This window comes from Protopterus annectens, chromosome 14.part0 (assembly GCF_019279795.1).
Source record: "Protopterus annectens isolate FY-2018-M chromosome 14.part0, PAN1.0, whole genome shotgun sequence".
NCBI lineage: Eukaryota > Metazoa > Chordata > Ceratodontiformes > Protopteridae > Protopterus > Protopterus annectens.
In genome coordinates this window covers 608,548,136-608,569,007 of record NC_056748.1, presented here as the reverse complement: position 1 = coordinate 608,569,007, position 20,872 = coordinate 608,548,136, and the positions used below count along the sequence as shown (strand labels likewise).

At 44.4% G+C, this 20,872-nt stretch overlaps 1 protein-coding gene across 3 annotated transcripts in view; it reads right to left on the bottom strand.

The window, feature by feature from the left end:
• Positions 1–20,872, bottom strand: part of LOC122789133 (WASH complex subunit 2A-like) — a 2,558,205-nt gene that overhangs the window by 2,346,822 nt on the left and 190,511 nt on the right. For all 3 annotated transcript variants that reach the window (XM_044056354.1, XM_044056357.1, XM_044056356.1), the window contains exon 5: positions 13,901–14,074. In XM_044056354.1, the coding sequence (XP_043912289.1) occupies positions 13,901–14,074 (174 nt within the window). The remainder of the gene's footprint in view (positions 1–13,900; positions 14,075–20,872) is intronic.

The following is a 20,872-nucleotide window of genomic DNA, read 5'->3' as shown; positions in this document are numbered from 1 at the left end:
GTGTGTTGAAGGTCACCTGTGTCTATGTGAACACGTTTCATGCGGAGTCCCTTCCCTAGCCTTGCAGAAAAGGCTATTTAGGCTTATGGGTCATTAGTTCCAGTTCTGCTTGCTAACAGATTTATGTTCATTGCATAGCAGACATTTGATATTAATTTCTGTAGTGTAGATGATACATGTGTGAAAAAAGTACTGACACACTAGGGTTGCAGTGCTGGGGGGGGGGGGGGCAGCACATGACTGTATTGTACATATATGACATACTGTTAGACAGGGCCTTCAGTTTATGTTTCAATTAATTTCAAGTCACAAACAGGAAATGAACAGTAAACAGCAGTAAAACATAATATTTACTTTTCCATAGTGCACTGATCAGTAGGCTTGCACGACAGTTGGCAAAGTGTTTGCGCATGCAAGGTGCACATTTCCAATACCTTCCATGTTTGCATGCAGTTAAGCAGTACGATAATGCAAACTGCACTGCTAAAGTCTGAGAGTTAGTATGGAGTCTATGAAACACACCTGCTGCTCAACTGACTCTGTGGCAGCAGGTGTAAATGTATTGACATTTCTTTTTGAGCCCAGATGATACTGGGTTAGAATCTAAGTATATCTAATACATTTAAATACTTTAAAAAAGTGATAATGCAATGACCTTAATTCTTTAAAGTACACGTGTTGTTGTATGCTGGCATAGAGCAGCAGGGTTAAGCGAGATTGCATAGAGACAGCTGCAGTACTGTACTGCCGCTCTCCATCGCTTGGCATTGCTGTGTGATGCTAAATGCAGTGCAAACATAGAAGCCAAAAAGTGAAGGGATCCACTGCTTTTTTTGCTACTTGTGTGTGATGCTTGCAATTCTATTTTATGACCAGATTATAGGCGTTAAAATGGAGTAGACAGTAAAGTGATGAAATGGGGAGCAAGCAGGGAGAAAAACAAAAGGAAAGCAATCAGGAAAGTGCAGGAGGGAAGCAGTAAAGAACCAGAGCTATTAATTTCTTCATCAGTAAAAACGAATCATATGTGCACAATATTAGCTGAATTTGGACAGTTGCCTCCAGAGAGAGGGGTGACAACAATGTAATCATGTTGTATGGCCAGCTGGACCGAATCAGGTGAGTCAGGAACGACACGTGCAAAATGAAGAGGTATGTATGGGATGATTTTTTTTTTTTTTTTTTTTTTTTTAATTTTGGGGAACATGTGCCCATTTTTTTTTTTTAATTCAGTAAGACTGCTGGTTAAGGGATGTAGGTATGTCTGAGTCAGGTATGTTAGGTAGGTGAGGAACAAACAAGACATAGCAGACAAGAGACCAGGACAGTGAGACACAAAAGGTTGGGGACACCATGACTGGGGGGTGAGGGAGGGGACAACCCAGGCTCATGCCCTTCAAGTTTGGAGACAGTGAGAATAGAGTCCTCACCCACTGGACTGTTATCACTGGAGTAGTTGACATCTTCTACTCCTATGGACCCATGAGGGAGAAAAGCCTCTCCATCCAGCGTAGGCATAAATCAACAGTGTGATGCATATTCCTATGCACTGACCCTGGCATCTCCCAGCAGGTGATGAAATCACCACCTCATCCACTGCTTCCAAGTGTACCACTGCACCAGCTTCCAGGGCAGTACTACGTAAGGGCACAGGTAGTGCTGCCAGGTTGGCTCCCAGACGTGCACGGCATCGGTGCTGGAACAAGAGGAGTGAAGGCAGGCTGATCCACTGGGGCTGGCCTATCTCACTGTGTTGTGTAGCATTTAGTGATGTGGTACACTTGGGTGACATGGAGACATTTTGACAAAACACAACAGAAAATAAAAAGAGAGAGAGATAAGGGTCCGGGTGACAGAAAAAGGAAAATTAGTACCATCATGCGTGACATACAATGCATTAATACAATTATACAACCCTTATCTGAAGTATTACATTTAATTATATGTCCTAAAAGATGCACACTATACTACAGATTGCTGAAAGTAATCCTTGAAATGTACATATATTGCACATGGGCATGTCCCAATTATACAGATTACAGTTTACATTAAGGCATCTGTGCCACTGCTACAGAGTTTTTAATTTGCATATATTGCACATGGGCATGTCCCAATTATACAGATTACAGTTTACATTAAGGCATCTGTGCCACTGCTACAGAGTTTTTAATTTAATGCAAATATTATTGAAAAAAATGACAGTATTCTATAGTTGTGAATTGAGGTTATTTGAACCCAAAACCTGACTATAGTCTAATACTGGACTACTGCAACTGGTTTGTGCTACAAACTAATGCATGCATACTTGCTTTTACAGTTGGGATAAGCATACTCAAGTTGATGCAACTTTTTTAAAGACCAAAAAATTGTCTTTAACTTTTAAAGCTACAATAACACTCCTCTTCTGCTGCATATATACCACTTGCTTCCCTCAGTCTCTCCAATCGAGCACCATGAGCCTGTCAATTGAAATCACGTTCAGTGGGAGCTGAGGAAAGAACAGAAAAGAAAAAAGTATTAACCATGCCAGTCTTGCCTATATTTAGCTTTCCAAGTCTTAGAAATACTCTCTTATTGTCATACTTACACACCTATGGGATGTCCGCAGTCTCAAAATCATGCAACCAACAGTTGAGAGTATCCCTTTTTTGCCTGTGTAGGTCATTAAAATGATGCCCACACTGCTCTCCAGTGATTGGGATACCAGTGGCACTGGATACAGCCTGGGCCAAACCATTCCATACCTCAGACTTGTACTGGGAGCTAAAATAGTTCCCCTGCAGAAGCCTTTGGCTGTGGCACTTTACTAGGAGTCCAATAAATATCCTGGACTCCTGTACACCCCCACCTATGTACCCTAAACTTGATACCTTCCTCTAGAACGCCAGCCATGTCTACCAGCCGAACTAGAGCAATGGAAACTGACGCTTTCCAGCCAATTCCAGTTAACGTGTTTACTGGTTGCGAGCAAACCCAAGCAACAATGCCAACAGTATTTGTGTAATATTAAATGGAGGACAGCAGTGTCAAGCAGGGAGAAATTAAATCAGTGAAACTGGAAGGTTAATCTGGCACTTGGTCTTAGTTTGAGGGGTGTCTAGTAATGTTGCCTGGAAATTGGAAGGCAACTATTAGGTGAGTTAAGTTTGCAAACCAGGTTTGCAGACATGCACTGGGGGCATAAATGTAATGATCTGACATATTTGTTTTTGCATTTATACACTGAGGAAAATTGATTTTTACAATGTGGGATTCAAATCTAAACATAAGGGACAAAACATTTTCTTCCCCACTGTTGATTTTCCATCTTTGCCACACCAGTGCTACTCAGACAGTATGGAATCATACATAAATACAGGTGACAGAGTTGTTACAGATGTATGTGTGTGACTTGACAAGGTTATTTGATATAGATCCAGTCATGTGCGTGTCTTATTTAATTGTGAAGCCCATGCAAGACCAGATAGCAGAATTATACTTAGAGAAATATAGTAGACAGTATACCCTCAGTCATACATCTGAAAACACAATAATGATGTCTCACCCCTCAAACATACAATTCATATCACCTACACTAGCTACAGTGTTATATAACTGAGAGTGAATATAATGGAAGTGGAACAACAGTACAACTCTATGGAATATCCTGTATTAGAAGCCAGGACTATGTGTACGACAGTCCTACAAGTTAGACCTGTTGCCACAAGAATGTTGAAACAACACTTGTCTATTTTTCAGTTCACTGCTATAAACTACACTGTCACAACAGTTGCATACCCTGTACTAGAACCCAGGACCATCTGTACTCCAAAATTACACTTACACATGCTGCCACAGGACTAGTTACATGACATTTCCTAATCATTCTTAAGGTCTCTGTGTTAACATCCGTGCAACGCCGCTTACTAGGTTTGCGTGGTGCTCAACAGAATTAATTGAATGTATCTGGTTTCAAATACTGGCTGTGTCTTATCTGCAGCTGTTCGATGGCTGCAGCTGCTGGGGAACCTTGCTGACTAGCAATGCTGCTAAGCGCTGGGTTGTGTTGGAACACAGAAATTGCAACAATGTATCATTTTTGATCCTTTGCCCTTTTACAGATGCCCTGTTTGCAGGTGTTCTGTAGATGTTCTCTCTGCTTCCTGGGTGGGCCACTAGTCCAGTTTGCTCACTGCTGCACTTCACACAAACGAGATAAGCACAGCCAAACCTGACATTTTCTCCATTCCCATGTTTGCGGTAAGTGGCACATTGTGCAAACATTGCCCCAAAAAAAAAAAAAAAAGAAAAAAGGAAAAAGTAGTTGAAATGAAGAAAAATAATCGGACATCCACACTACAAAATGTTAGTACACATGAGATATTTCTACACGGGTCTGTATTTGAACTCTCAAACCAGTGAATCTTCAGAACACAGTAAGGGTGCCTTATCCCTCTTTGCCACACAAACACCTTTGCAGCAAGGAACTGAAATAATTCTGCATACAACTAACTGCATCATCGTCTACTGTAACATAAAACCATACAAGTGTTATTTGCAAATGTATTAATTTTGGTTGCAGCGCACTAAATGATCATACAACCAGTTATGAGTTTTGCTTACAAATACGCAACAACTCTCTTACCTCTCTGTGATTCTTGCTCATTCTTCTCCTACCTCTACAATTATCTGAGACATGCAGTCTATAAGCCATTCTATACCAATGTCCTTAAAATGTGTGAGGATATTAAACTGCAATAATATGCAGCTGACAACAAATAAAGGAGAGGATGGATGTTAACGAACAGAACACCTGTGAGCTGCATGCTGCTTACTTGCATTTCCAACCTTGACAAAATTATATCTAACACTTAAGTCTAATCTGACAAACCCACATATTGAGGTTGTGTTTTCCTTGACCCTACCAGTAATCATTCACAGTTGCAATCCATTAAAAACAAACACTGAGGGAGTGACTGCACTATATTTACATTTGCTACATGGAGCCAAATATTTGGGGTTCAGTAATTCTAACGAACCACACCTCATATGCATCTTCACTGTGCTGACAGCCCTGAATCTACACTATAAAAAGGCAACCGTGTAGCTAGGGAAACTTTAGGTGAGGAGACTTGTTTATATGAAGAACACAGAAAAGAGGCTATTACTTTGGGATATATCTGCACATAGTATTACTGAACTTGAGAAGGTATGTTTGCATTTCGTCGGCTATATAATGCATATGCTGAAATGCAATTAAGAAAAATCTGTTTTAATACTACACACAGACACAAACACACACACACACACTATATATTTTATCATTAATTTTTGATTAGCAAAGGCTTGTACACTTACCTGTATGCATTAGTTAGAAGTGTATTGAAAGCATGGGTATGTTTGCCAGGGGATTTCACAGGTATACATGACTGGTAACACCTTAACATGGAATGTTCTGTGTTAAATCTGTAGACATGTTTCAGGGACAGTTCATCTGACAACACTTTTAGCAACTTTAAAGATAGTTTGTTAGCAAAATGGGTCATTTGCCTGTTCTTCTGGGTGTGGGGGAGCAAAGCTGCATTTGTGTTATGGCACAAACAAGGATATGTTGCAGCTGCTACTCTAGTGTTTTTTGCATCCAGCCTGTTCATATTTCAAATCTCTTGACTGTTTTATGTTTCTCCAGTGTGTAATACTGAAATGCTACCTTTTCTCTTATCTAGGAACAGTTAGTTATTTTGTAGTTATGTGATACTTGTGTGCATTATCTTTCTGTTGTCTTTTAGGACACCTGTGACTGTGGCACCCAGGCATCTCAATCCTCGAAAACCCCCCTTCACTGACCCCAAAAATAAGGTAATTGCCAAAGCTTTTAGGCAACGTGGTGCCTTCTTGCTTGAGTGGGGACATGGGGATATGTCAGGCAGAATGCAAATTTGGCAGCAGCTAGCTGCAGATGTTAATGCAGTGGGCTGCCACAGCAGGACATATGACCGGGTGCACCACAGGGCCACTGACGTGAACACATCTGCATGGAGGAGAGCAGCTGCAGTGGCCTGTGATCGGATGGGTATCGGGGAGGGGCCTGCTACAGAGCCACCACTAACAGCAAATAAAGAGCTCCTGTCCACAGTTACAGACCCAGCCAGCTCCCAGGAAAGTGCGGAACATGATGTTCTAGACATTGGGGCTACTGTTTCAGTGACAGCAAGCATGTCCCAGGAGATCCAAGGAGGAGCTTTCAGGAGGGCTTTTGTATCTCAACTGTCAAATACTGTTGTATAGTAAAACAATTTAAATCAATATGTTAGCTCTGTTTCACAATAATTTATTTATTTATTTATTTTTTTGGAGGGGGGGTGAAGACGGTTACAGTTAACACCACATTTTGATTAATTACATATGGTTTTAGGTTGGACTTGTCATCCAAGTTCTTGTTGAAACTATAATTAATGGACATATAAGGGGGAGAATATTACCTCCTGTGTTATTGTCCTTACCCTTTGCTTAACTTTTTCCAGGACCATCCAACATACAGAGCCATACTACCATCTGCACATGGCAAGTGAAATATTTTTTATGTCAGTAGTGATGAGAAATTAAAATAAATATTTTAGTGTGTGATGCTGAAGTCAAGACTGTTTTGTGTATTGCTGTACTGTCTTAATAGTGGCACCACTGTTATTCTGTTAGCATATATTGGACAACAGTAGTAGGGATTTATTGTTCCTGTGTTCATTGCTTATCTTGTCTTATCTTATCACTTGTAATTCTGACATGGTAGTGTTGGATTTCTACCATCTGATGTCAGAGTATCAGCAGACTCCGATGATGACGGTGTCCAAACAGAGGCACAGTCGGGGGTGCAGAGGTTGAATTGACATACACCAATCCCCCCTGAAATTCCATCAGATACAGCCAGTAGTCCATGCCTACACATTCAAGTCAGCCCTCAGATACTGGACAGGTGGAGGGGTGAGACAGTTGATTAGGAAGTGTGGTTACTGAGGCTTCAGTGCTTGTTGACTCTGGTTGCAGTCAAAGTGTGGGCGAAGTGCCACACAGAAGGGTTGTTGGTGGTGCTCGAGGAGGCCTGCTGTCCATTCTTCACCTGATCCAGGTGTCTCTTCTCATGCCACTCAACATATGTTTACGGCCATCATGACTGCACAGGCACGTTCCAAAGGTGCTCCAGAGAAAAGCTTAGGGTTGCAGATGTGGCAAAGGCTGACATGCGTAAAGTACAGTTGTGTACACTTACCATAAATGTAGATGTTAGAGTGTATTCACTGTTGCAGTCATCACACTTGGCTTATCCTGCCAGGGGTAGCCCTCAGTCGGCCCAAATACTAGAGGCTTAGTATTTCTGCGTCGGTTGCTGTCGCTCCAGGACTGACATCAGGTCTTCAATAGTATAAAATCAGGCAGCCGATGCCATTACATCAGTTTTTCTTGCCCCAACTGTCAGGAGCCCCCAAATAGAGAGCTAGGCTATGGTGGAAGAACACCACCAGTAGAATGTAAATATCAAAAATTCCCTGTAAGGAGAGAGGAAGAGAGAGAGAGAGACAAGGGGGATGGAGGGTGAGAAACCAGGGCTGCAACAGTGAATACACTCGAACATCTACATTTATGGCACGTGTACACAACTGTACTATGTTCTTCGTGTTTTACTGTTGCAGTCATCACACTTAGGTTGATTCCCAAAGTTGAAGAAAAGGGTAGAGGCAGTCAAGAAGACTGGGGGCTGGCTAGGATGCCCTGCAACACTGCGGTGGCAAAGCCTGCCGTGGATTTGGAGAAGACAGGCAGGTGGCAATGCTCGGTGAAGGTATGAAGAGAAGTCCATGTTGCAGCCACGAGGATGTTCCTGGTGGGGACCACTCTGAGAAAAGCTGCAAAGGTGGAGGTTGCCCTGGTGGAATGCATCCTGACCTCTTTTGGGGCGGTTCCCATGCTGTTTGTAGCAGAAATGGATGCAGTGAGCTATCCATTTGGAGATTGTTTGGATATTGCCTTGCCCTCTGCCTCTGCTGCAAAGCTGACTAGCAATTGGTCAGTTTTTTTAAAAGATTTAGTCCTATCCAGATAGAATCTGAGCTGTCTGAGCACATCTAGAGAGTGTAAAATCATTTCCCCCTTGTTTTGTGGGTTAGGGAAAAGGGTGGGCAAATTAATGGATTGATGAGCCTGCAGAGAGGATAAGAGCTAGTCCCTCCCTGCTTCTTGATATACCACATCACTGTGGTGTTGTCTGTTTTGATCAGTAGAGGCTGTGGGAAGAGTAGGGGTCTGAAAGCTGTCAGGGGATGCTGAACAGCTAGCATCTCTTTTTGGTTTATGTGCAGATGTATTTGATTTGGGCTCCAATGACCCTGAATGCACGTGCCATCCAGGTGTGCACCCCTGGCATAGTCTGATGCATCTGTGGTGAGGGTTTAGGCGGCGTGGGGTTGTGAGAAGGCAAGTCCCTTGTTGTGGTTGCATGCTGCTGCCCACCAAAGAAAATATTTTCTTAGACAGGGTACAGTTTCCAGGTCTTGAGAGTGTTGACACCAAAGGCTTTTTAGGTACCATTGTAGTTTCCTCATATGCAGTCTGGCATATGGAATGAGTAGAATGCAGGAGGCCATGAACCCTAGAGCTTGCAGGATTTTCCTTGCAGATAACTGGGTTCTAGTGGCTAGTTGAGAAAAGTAGCCTGTCAGGTCGGCTTGTTTTTCTGGAGTAAGGAATGCTATCTGGGATGCTGTGTCCAGGCTTGTTCCCAGAAATACAATTTTTTTTTGTGTGGGGACTAGTTTTGATTTCCTTTCATTGATAGTATACCCCAGGGAGGCCAGTTGGTCCTTTACAAAGGTCAGGTGCTGCAAACAGCTTTTCCTGACTGTCTGCCTGAATCAGGCAATCATCCAAGTAGGAGTAAATTTGAATATTTCTTTGGCTGCAAAAAGCAATGGCTGGAGCCAGGCATTTTGTGAAAACTCTGGGAGCAGTGGATAAGCCAAAGGGAAGTGCAGAGAACTGGAAGTGCATGGATCCTGCCCTGAAACGTAGATATTTCCTGCAAGATTCCCTGATTGGGATGTGTAGGTAGACCTCTTTTAGGTCTAGGGTGGCTAACCAAGCATCCTTGGAAAGGATAGGAAGAAGCTGCTGGAAGGTGAGCATTTTGAATTCTGGTATCACCAGAAAGGTGTTTAGAATGGATAGATCGAGGATTGGGCATCAGGTGCCCTCTTTTCTGGGTAGCAGGAAGAGTCTGGAATAGAAACCTTGGCCTATCTGGTCTGCAGGAACATGCTGTATTGCCCTCATGGAGAGCAGGGAAAGGACTTGCTTGTTTGGCCTATGCCCACTGGTTTGAAGGAAGATCTGGGAACCTTTTTGGGGTTGGCAGAGTGTGGAAATAAAATATGTATCCCTGGGACACTATGTTGAGGACCCAACAGTCGTTGGTAATAGAGGCACAGCTGTTTGCATGAAAGGAGAGTTTTCCTCCTAGGGGCACAAGCAGGTGGGCAGAGGTAAGGGGTGGAGGTGTAAAGTCATTGTGAGTTCTTACCATAAGGGGGTGGCTTAGCACTCCCTGTTTTTGAAGAGGAGGAACTCCATTTCTTAGATCTCGGCATTCCCTGGGACTGCTGTCTGGGAGGTCTGCTTCCCCTGGGTCTAGGCTGTGCTGGGCTGGAAAGTACCAGTGCTTGGAGGGGAAAAGCCTACTGAACCTCGGAGGCTGGACCTGTAAAAGGTCTAACTGTCTGCAAAGATTTAGCTTTTTCTTCCATCTTTTTTTAAGACCTCTTCTGCCTTGGTGCCAAATAAATAGTCTGTTCAATGGTGCGTCCAATAATTTTGATTTGACATGGTCTGGCAAGGTCTGTTCCTTAACCCAATCATGCCTTCTATGGACAGAACTAGTGACTGCTGCCCTGAAAGATGCTTCTAGGGCGTCCTAGCCACATTGCAAGGCGTGCTTAGTAACTTGGCTTGCAGAATGCATAAGCTCTTGTAATTATTTTCTGCACAAGATGGAAAGGAAGATATTTTTTGTTTGAGGGGTTCCATAGTATGCTGCTGATATTTCAGCATGTGGAACTGACAGTTTAATGCTCTAATAGCAAGAGTTGCAGAGGTGTATACTTTTTTACCCCATCTGACTAAAGCTCGGGAATCCCTGTCTGAGGGGGTGGGATTCTTAGCTGAGGTTGCTTTAATTCCTTTAGGTCCTTGGGAGATGACCTCTGGGTCAGCAGTAGGATTTTTGAAAAGGAATTAGTGAGAGTCAGGGACTCTGTAGTACCTGTCAGGTTTCCTGGGAGAAGAAGGAAGGGTGTCAGCAGTCAAACTTGATTCCAGAAAAACATCATCCACAACATCCAGGACAGGAGGAATGGCTAAAGGTCTGTGCTGAGGTAAATCTAAGAATTCACAGAGTCTCTTTTTTAACTGAGGATAGTCCTGACATTCCCACTGGAAATGCTCCCTTAAAGTATGTAGGGTTTCACCAAATGAAAAATTCTCGAGTGGAGAGGCAGAAGGAATGGATTCCTCTGCATCAGAATCCTCATAAGCAGAGAGGGGTTGCATGTCTTCATATTCAGATGCATCAGAGTCATCGGACTCCTGTTCAGATAAAACTACTGGGGACAAGTCTCTTTTTCTTTTGGAAGGGCTAGTCTGGCTTCCCCTAATAAGCATAATAAGGTCTTCTGCCATTTTAAGCATTTGAGATTGAGGCACGGAAGCAGGTGCCTGAGCTTGGGTTATCGTTTTTTTGGGAGTAGTTCATACCCTGGGCCTTAGAAACTCTGTAGTCTTAGAAAGAACTGAAGAAGCGAAAGAAGTAGTCGGTCTGTGTCAAGTATCAGTAGTGCAAAGAACTTCTTTGGAAGCCGGTGCCTGCTCAGCGGCTCCGGACCCATCCAATGAATAGACATCTGCAGGATCCCTAGTTGAAGAAGAGTCTTGCAGCATCCTGGACTCCAATAGGATCTTGGTAGCGGCCTGCGAATCCACAGAAGCAGACATCAGGGGCTGCAAAAGCGCCTCACTGAGGACCGGAAAACTGACGACTAGCTTAACAGAAGCGTCGTTGGCAGTTTTGGACCTGTGCGGTCTGTCTCTACCGTTAGCTTTACATTTTTTTGGAAGATCGGTAGTCGGATGGCTTACCGAAGCCAAATCGGAATGTGAGGACTGAGAGCGAAAATATCTAGCTACAATAAGGGCCAGCCGACGTTTAGTTCTGGCATTGAACAAAGTACAAAAGCAACAGCGAGGGAAGTAGTGGGCTGGGCCTAAATAGGTGGCGCAGTAAGAATGGAAGTCTCGGTGTGGTATTTGCTTTCCACAGGCGATACAATTGTTAACTTTTTCTGACATTGGTTAGAGCAAGAAAAAAGGATCCCAAATGGGGATCTTAGCTTTAGAAGACTTCAACTTCAGTTTGGAAACGAAAACTCAGGTAGCGGCCGACTGGAAACTCGTGCAAACGTCTTCTGCTTCAGGCTTCTCAGCAAGAAAGACTGATGTAATGGCGTCAGCTGCCTGATTTTATACCACTGATGACCTGACATCAGTCCTGGAGTGACAGCAACAGACACAGAAATACTAAGCCTCTGGTATTCGGGCCAACTGAGGGCTACCCCTGGCAGGATAACCCAAGTGTGATGATTGCAACAGTGAAACACGAAGACCATCTGCCTCCACCATGTGTCCGATTCGATAGATTGGATGAATGATACGTTGGCACGAGAGTGGTCTGTGATGGAATGTCTGCTGGGAGGGGGAATGGCATCCTCGTGGGCATAGGTCAGCCACATCATCTGCTGTTAGCTAATGTGCCTGTGCCTGATCACGCTCCCATAGCGGCAGTACTTCCACTGTTCCATCAGTAGTTGAGCTGTCCACACTCAAGATGTGGCATGCCATGGGGTCGTGGTCCTGGACACCCTCGCGAGGGAAGATCATCCAGCATACATCAGTCACATTCAGTTAACAGCAGTGCATCTGACCGTGGGCGTGGATGTGCCAGTGTAACTCCTGGCAGAGCCATTTCTCACGGTCAGGTATAACGCGGATGAACTTCCACCTCTACCATGCATGGCCCACACCTGTCTTGACATACCATGATGAAGAGCTAGCACAGATATTGACTGTTTTCAGGCAGACACTTGCACACCAATTTCACCTGGAGGACCCACACAGACACAAACACAACACTTACATGGTTCAGCCGCGCAGCTTAAAACTCAGCTTTGTCTCACTGGCCATTTGTTGCTTTATCTAAATGTCTGCTTGCTTCTCTTTCTTACTCACACACACTCACCAACCTTTTGTGTCGGCCTAGGCTTCCTAACCACCCCCCCAGCACCCTGTGCAAGTGATAACTGTGCCATACTTATGTTTTCTATCTTTTGGATTCAGGGATAATTAAGCTTTGTGTCTGATGCTCAGGGTGCACAGCTGACTTAGTGCTTAGTATATCTGTATTTGTGATTTTGAACTGGTAATTGTAGCTTTGACTTATATTGGACTTAGAATGTTACACAGTTGATAGCATAAAAATTTTTCCATCTTTACTGTCAATGATCTTGTGGAGACTTTGAAGTCTGAAACTGCAATGTGTATCACTACTTTCAAACTTCTCTCTTTAATGATTTTCCAGTATAAACGTATGGTGGCAAACTGAGGGCATGCAGTGATCATTATTACTTTTGAGAGGTATGACTGTGTGAATCTTTGATGCCTAAGGCCTACTACTTAATAATGGATACATGCAAGTCAAATAAGTCTCTGCTGTCACATGTTAAAGTCATTTCTTTAAAAAGCTCCCACATTTACTTGCTTACACTAACAAATAATAACATGCAAGGATATGCCAGTCATTCATATTACACAATATGGTATTGAACCAGGTTCAATACTTACCTTGTAAAATCCAGCAGTTACAAGTTTTAGTTCAGGTCTGACTGTCTGATGTAAGCAGTACACAGCCAAAACAAATGGAGGCAAAGGTTATGACAGTTGTCTGACATCAATGTTATTATATGTACGTGCGTAGGATGAAGGTTTTAGACCCTCAGGTAACGAGTGTGCTATGTGTTGCCTCTTAGCCAATAAGAGGGCATATTGAGCACACCTATGATAGAAGTTGCAGATTTCCTGTAGTGTGCCTCTATCCAACCTGTAGCACTTTACAATTTCCACATCATGTAAATTGTGATAAGTTACCTGGGGTCTGAAAACTCTTCTTCTTGATCTTGGTCTATTAGCAGTAGCAGGATAGATGTCACCCTGTTGCACATAAATTAAAGCAACAGCAGCCTTTAACATTTTTACTGTGTAGACTCCCTTCCGTGGTTGTATTCTAATAGGTTTTGGGATTCACAGGGAAATCCAGCACTGAGTCTACATGTTGCTTTATAGCTTGTGGAATATCTCCTCCATCTTGGATTGGTTGATTAGCATACAGCTGCTTATGCTGTAATTTGCAGGACACTGTTAACCTTGTTTACTTAGCTGTGCGCCACTCTATACACTGTGTAGAGCCGCTTAATGAATCAAAAACACTATGGAAACGGACCGTGTGCGCTTTCTTGAATCTGGCTACACGTTTATATTTGAACATTATCTTGTTATTCTTTGTATATTTTGAGAGAAGCCATTGTAATGAAGGACTGAATTCTTAATGGCTTTTAAGGAATTTACCAGTCTGCTGTGTATAGATGTAATAGCTGACAGACTTTACTTAATCCATTTGTTGAATTGGAAATTCAAGCATAATACATTTGTAAAATTTACAAAATAAGTCTAAGAGACAGCAGTAGTTCTAAAGTCAAGTATTAAAAATTACAGACTTCTAAAGCAGTGTTCCCACAAAGATTTCTACAGTACGTTATAGTTCTTCTCATACCTTTGGTTCCAATATGAGTTCAACCCTTTCATTAACCTCCTCTTCTTCTGAATCAGAATTTCCTGCTTTAATATCCAATTGCTCAAAAGCAGACTCCAGAACACGTAACCCATGATTTACAGCTTCTTGTACTTTAGGTATCAGCTCAGCTTCTTTCTGTTCTCTTGTTTTTTCCTTCAACAACAAACCAATTATTATTAAATGTAACAGAAGTGGAAATGTTTAAGTAAGACAAGCCTCTAAACATATTCACAAAGAATCAGTTAAAAAGTAGCCTATAATACTGGACTGCTGTTGCATCCAATGTAAATCATCACTAACCAACTTCTGCTTTTATTTCAGTCTAAAGTTATTAATTAAAATACATGCTAGAAATTATGAACATGTTTCAAAATTACAGCTAAACTAAAAATTCATACTGCATACTGTTTTAAAGAAATAAAAATTGATCAAAGTTTATGATATTAAACAAAAGGGGTATTTCTATAACAAAGTAAGTGTTGGAGATTCATCTAGTGTTGTACACGCACTACGTTTCTGACAAAGCAGAAACTATTTTCTAACTTGATGGAAACAATTTTGTTAAAGTAATTTCCTTAGTCTGTTATGTTTCAGTGAATCAAGAGACTGATCAGGTTACTATGAAGTTCCACTAAAAGCAGATTTTCCTTTCATTTATTTATTTACATTTGTTGATCTGGACACAGGTCCGTTTTCAGCAGAGACCCTGGGAGAAAAACTATAGTTCAAGATGAATAAGAAAAAAAAAATAAAAATAAAACAACAAACTGGAGGATGAGCCTGTATCAAAAGACGAACTGCACCACTTACCACCTTGGGCATAAAAAATGAGTTAGTCCTGAGGGAAACCCTGTCAGCATGGAAAATAATGAAGGGTTCCACAGCCATTCGTGCCTGTAACTCAGACACTCTTTTTGCTGAAGTGATGGCTAGAAGTAAGACGGTTTTCCAAGAGAGGAATTTTAACTGTGCTGTAGCAGCAGGCTCAAAAGGGGAAGCGTGAGCTTCTCTAGTACAAAGGTAAGGTCCCAGGCAGGGGTGGGAGCTCTCCTCTGGGGTCTTAAATTATTAGCTCTTCTCAGGAACTGTTTGACCAGAGGGTGAGAAAAGAGGCGGCTCAGTATTATAATGAGCTGAGATGGCCGAGGCATGAATCTTGATAGAAGAGAAGGATAGGCCTTTGTGGAGCAGCTCTGCTAGGTAATCTAGGATTTGAGGTAAGGTGGGCACGGCTGTGTCCTTTCCTTCAGACTAGCTCCAAGAACAGTATCTTTTCCATTTTTCTGCATTGGATTTCCTAGTACTAGACCTTCTGGTCTCAAGGATAACGTCCAGTACCTGTTTGCTGATGGTTGCTGGTGGTGTATTCAGGGAATAAGCCAGGCTGCAAGGTTCAGGGTTTGCAGCTGAGGATGCAAAATCTGTCCCTCCTGCTGGGACAGCAGGGAGGGGGTGCTGATGTAGGTGCCAGGGTGGCACTGCTGCCAGACTGCGTAGATGTGGGTACTAGTGCTGGCGGGGCCAGTCCGGTGCAATAAGGATTGTCCTTGGTTTGTCCTGTTTGATCTTGAATAGTACTTTTGAGAGGAGGGGCAGAAGGGGAAGGCATAAATTGAGAGGTTTTCCCATGTAAAGGATAGGGCATCCACTTTCCATGCTTGGCTGTGGGAATTTCTGATGTAAAATTTGCTCAATTGATGGTTTTGGGGGGAGGCAAAGAGGTCCACCTATGGTGTCCCCCACCTGTGGGTTATAAGTTTGAATGAGTTGGGTTCCAGTTTCCACTCGTGTGGGTCCAGTAGATTTCTGCTTAAGTCGTCTGACAGTGAATTTTGTTTGCCTGGCAGGAATTGAGCTTGCAGGTGCACTTGGTTGCTCAAGGCTGTGTTCCACAGGGTCATGGCTAACCTGCAGAGTGGGTAGGAATGAGTTCTCTCCTGCTTTTTTATGTACCACATAACTGTGGTGTTGTCTGTCTTGATCAAGAGTTGTCCTGGGAGGATAAGGTATTTGAAGGCTGTCAGAGCATTCTGTAGAGCTAACATTTCTTTTTGATTGATATGTAGGTGAATTTATCCTGGTCTCCATTTGCCTTGAATGCATCTGTCAGCCATGTGAGCCCCCCATGCATTGTCTGATGAGTCTGTTGTCAGGGTTTGGGGGGCGAGGGGGTTGAGTGAAAGGGAGTCCCTTGTGGTTGCAAGCCTCTGCCCACCAAAGGAACTCTGCCCTTAGACAAGGAATGACAGGAAAAAAGTTATGTACCTACCATAATGTTCCATGTTAGTTGTCTTCTTCTTGCCTTCTTTCTTGCTGGTTGGGTTCGGAGCCGATCGTCGGCTCCGACTCGGCCATCTTCAAAAGCTCGAGAGCTGTTTACTGGCTCGAGGCCCCCCTATATCCCATGATGCCTGGCACTAGATACCCAGATGTCATTTGGTAAGTCTAACTGCAGACATAATAATAAAGGAATCCTATCCTAGCATGCATAAATCATACTGGAGAGATTACTAGTCAGAAAGGAATAGCCAGTGAAGACTCAGCCAGTGAAAAATCAAGAGGAACTCTTCTCAGTCCACTAGGACAGGGGGGTGGAGGGTGGGATGCAAGAAAGAAGGCAAGAAGAAGACAACTAACATGGAACGTTATGGTAGGTACATAACTTCTTTATGTTAAGTTGTCTATCTCGCCTTCATTCTTGCTGGTTGGGACAGCGTCCCTAGCACCTAAAGTCCTGGGTGGCTCATCGGAAAAGACTCTTCAGAACAGTGGAACCAAAATCAGCTCTGCTTCTGGAAACCAAATCCAACTTGTAATGCGAAATGAAAGTATGTGGGTTGGCCCATGTAGCCGCAGCACAAATAGATTCCATGGGCAACCTAGCCTGAAAGGCCACCAAAGTGGCTAAAGCTCTGGTGGAGTGACCTTTTGGTTTAACTGGCAATCCTTTATTCCTCAGTTGATATATGAATGTAATGATAGAAGCCAACCACCTGGATAAGGTTACTTTGGAGACTGGAAGACCTTGCTTACAGACTGCATAAGACAGGAAAAGTTGGTCCGATTTTCTAATGTCCTTAGTTCTATGCAAATAAAAGCGTAGTTGCCTGTGAACATCTAACTGATGCAACTTATATTCCGCCCTGTTTGAGTGGTTAGGAAAAAACACAGGAAGGTCTATGGACTGATTCAAGTTACTCTCTGAAGAGACCTTAGGAAGGAAGGATTAGTCCTGAGAGCAACCCTGTCATTGTGGAACACGAGGTACAGGGGACGGATAGAAAGAGCCTGAAGTTCTGAAACTCTTCTGGCTGAAATAATAGATACCAGAAAAGGGGTTTTCCAAGATAAGAACTTCAAGGAACAAGAAGCTGCAGGTTCGAAAGGGGGCAAAATTAGAGAAGCTAAAATCAAATTTAGATCCCACGGTAGTGGAGGATCTCTCACTGGGGGCCTGAGCAGAGTGGTTCCTTTGAGAAAGGCTTTACATAGCTTATGAGACATGATATTGTTTTCCGACACGCCAATGTGAAAATTTGAAATTGCAGCTAACTGAACTCTAATTGTAGTGGAAGCAGACCCAGCATGGAAGAGTTCCGCAAGAAATTCCTAAATGTGGTGTACAGGGGCTGAAAAGGGGTCTATAATTTTAGCCTCTGCCCAGAAAGAAAAACGTTTCCACTTACTAGCGTAAGTTTTTCTAGTCGTAGACTTGTGTGATGACAAAATGATTTCGCGCACAGAGGGCGAGATATCTGGAAGCCTGGCTAAAGTTGGAAGTGGAGCAACCAAGCAGTGAGCTGGAGAGATTGTAGGGATTGGTGCAGCCCGCCCGATTGATGAATCACAAGGTCTGGAACTAGGTCCAGAGTCCAATGCTGCTCGAGAAGATGGCGATGCAGGAACGGGAACCATATTTGTAGAGGCCAGTAAGGAGCAATGAGGATAATTTTGCAGCCCAATACGGTAGCTTTCTGTATTAGCTTCGGGATTAGGGGAAAAAGAGGGAATGCATAAAGAAGTCCCTGAGGCCAATCGTGGACTAGAGCGTCTCTGGGGGAATGCCTGGGAAGTGGAAGGAGAGAGAAGAAATTGCTGCACTTGCTGTTGAAGGGAGTTGCAAAAAGGTCGCAGCAAGGTTGGCCCCATATGCGGAAGATTCGGTCCGCAACTACCTGATTCAGAGACCACTCATGAGGCATGAGAATTGCTCTGCTCAGCCTGTCTGCTATGATGCTGAACCTCCCAGGGAGGTGTGTTGCAATCAGATCTGGTTGGGAAGAGATTGCCCACTGCCAGAGTCTGAGTGCTTCTCGACATAGGGAGTAGGACCTAGTTCCGCCCTGCTTGTTGATGTACCACACTACAGACATATTGTCTGTTTGAATTGCAATGGTCCCGATAGGAAGACAGTCCTGAAGAGCCTGCAACGCTAAGAGCACGGCCCTCATCTCCAAGACATTTATATGCAGATGGTACTTGCGAGTTTGCCAGGTGCCTTGGACTGTTCTGTCCTGATAATGCCCCCCCCCACCCAATCAGGGAGGCGTCTGTGGTCACCGTAGCAACTGGAGGGGGGAGTTCAAATGGTCTGCTGTGGGACACTGATGTGGAGACCATCCACCACGCAAGGTGCTTCTTGCATGCTTGTGTGATCATAATCATGAAAGACATGGGAAGCTGCTGGAAGGACCATTGGGTGAAAAGCCACTGGAGAATCCTCATGTGAAAACGAGCTAGAGGGACAAGTATGATCACTGCTGCCATGAGACCCAGAGTTTGGAGGACAAACTTGGCTTGAATTCTTTTGCATGCTAATAAAATCTTCACATGCTGGCGAATCGCTAATACCCTGTCTGGTGGGAGGCTCGCTGACATGTCTTTGGTATTTAAATGTGTGCCTATAAAGGTGATAGATTGACAGGGCGACAATGCAGACTTTTCAAAATTTATTGTGATACCTAGCCTGGAGCAAGTGTCGATAGTGCAGTCTCTGGCTCGCAGAAGGTGATGCCTGGTGGTAGCAGTGAGGAGCCAGTCGTCTAGATATGGAAACACCTGGAATCCTTGCCGTCTCAGGTAAGCGGTAACTACTGCCATACATTTGCTGAACACCCTGGGGGCTGTGGTGAGATCAAAGGGCAGAGCTCTGAACTGATAACGGCTGGCTCCCAGCCGAAAGCGAAGGAATCTTCTGGAGTGTCTGTCCATTTTGATGTGGTAGTATGCATCCTGAAGATCTATAGAGCACATCCAATTGTCCTGACCCAGGAAGGGCAAAATGGACTGTAGCGTGACCATCCGGAACTTCGTTCTTTGTACAGACCTGTTCAGTCTGCTGAGATCCAGAATGGGTCTCCAGTCCCCTGTCTTTTTTGGTACCAAAAAGAACCTCGAGTAAATTCCGGATCCTTGTTGGTCTGCTGGGACTTGCTGGATGGCCCTTTTTCTTAGCAGTTTTGAGACCTCTTGAACTGCTTGGTCCATTAGATTGGGTGGAACGTCTGGAAGGGACTTGTTTGACCTTAAGGGGGTGCGAACAAAGGGAATTCGGTAGCCTCCGGATATAACGGACTGTACCCATTTGTCTTGTGTTATGTCTTGCCAGGCTCTTGGGTACAGCAATGATCTTCCCCCGACTGCCTCCAGAGGTGGGCAGCTGGGCAACTCTTCAGGGATGCTGGAAGGGCTTCTCAGAGAAGGATTCTCTGCTGCCCTGATTTTGCGGACCCCCTCTGCCACAAGGGAGGCGTCTATTATTGTTCCCTCCTCCGCCCTTGGATGGGAACTCACCACGTGTGTTCGGCAAGGCTCCCTGGGATTTCCGGAACCACATCTTTCCGCTCTTCTGACCCTTGGGATATGGACTGGAAGGAGTGGAAAAACGGACTCCTACGGCAGAGAGAGTCTTGCCTTCCTGCTCACACCTGGTAAGGGTATCCTTCACCTGTGATCCAAAGAGAGAGGAACCATCAAAAGGGGTGTTGGTGAAAGATGCTCTGAAAGGTTCCGCAAAGTTACATAGCCGCATCCAAGCATGCCTCCTTAGGGCAACGCCTGTGCCTGCGGCTCTATTCGCACCATCAGCTGCATACGAAATGAGCCTCATGGAGGAGTTTACCACTGAATTAAGAGTCGCCAGCTGGGAGGCTGCCTTAGCCTGGGCCCCCTCAGCTGATGGATCTTGGAGGGTATTCTCCAAGCTCTTTCAGGAGATCCCTCAGAAGACGGGTAAAGTGGCAGAGATAATTCAGGGACCTCATGGAAAAGGTCACTGAAGAGAACATCCGCTTCCCATATCTGTCCATCGCCCTGGACTCCTCGTTAGGGGGATGGACAGATGAAGTTTCTGCCAACTCCTTTGTGGCCGCCGCTACCACCATGGCATCAACGGGGACACCTTTGGTCAAGAACTGTTTGTCCTGTGGTGCAGTAATGAATTTGGCAGGTCTTCTAGGGGTCGGTTCCACTGTGTCTGGAGCTGACCACGCCTTCTGAGCCACCACAGACATCAGTGGGTCGAAAGGCGGAGACACCCAGGAGGTGGAAGGTCGGGATCCAAACGCGTCCAGGAATACTGACTCACCCTCGGAAGGGCTTAGGAAAGTCCAGTTCCCCCTCTGCCTAAGCATCTCAAGGATGTCTGAGAAGGAGACATCTTCAGAGAGGGATCTTGGGGACCCTTCCGACTCCTCTAAGTCGGTATCTGATGTGACAGACTCGGGGGAGTCAACATGCTTCCTCTTGCATTTCCTCTTGCGAGGTGGCTCCTCTGAATGATCAGGGGAGGCCTCGGAAGAGAAGGATACACCCAAAGGGGTGTCCTGGAGGGCTGGATCCCCATGCTTGGGGTCTGGAAGAGGGGCCGAGGCTGACGCAGGCACCCTAGGGGGAGGAGCCGATGGGGTCGATTGTGGGACTGACTCGGGGGCCAGTACACCCTATCACCTT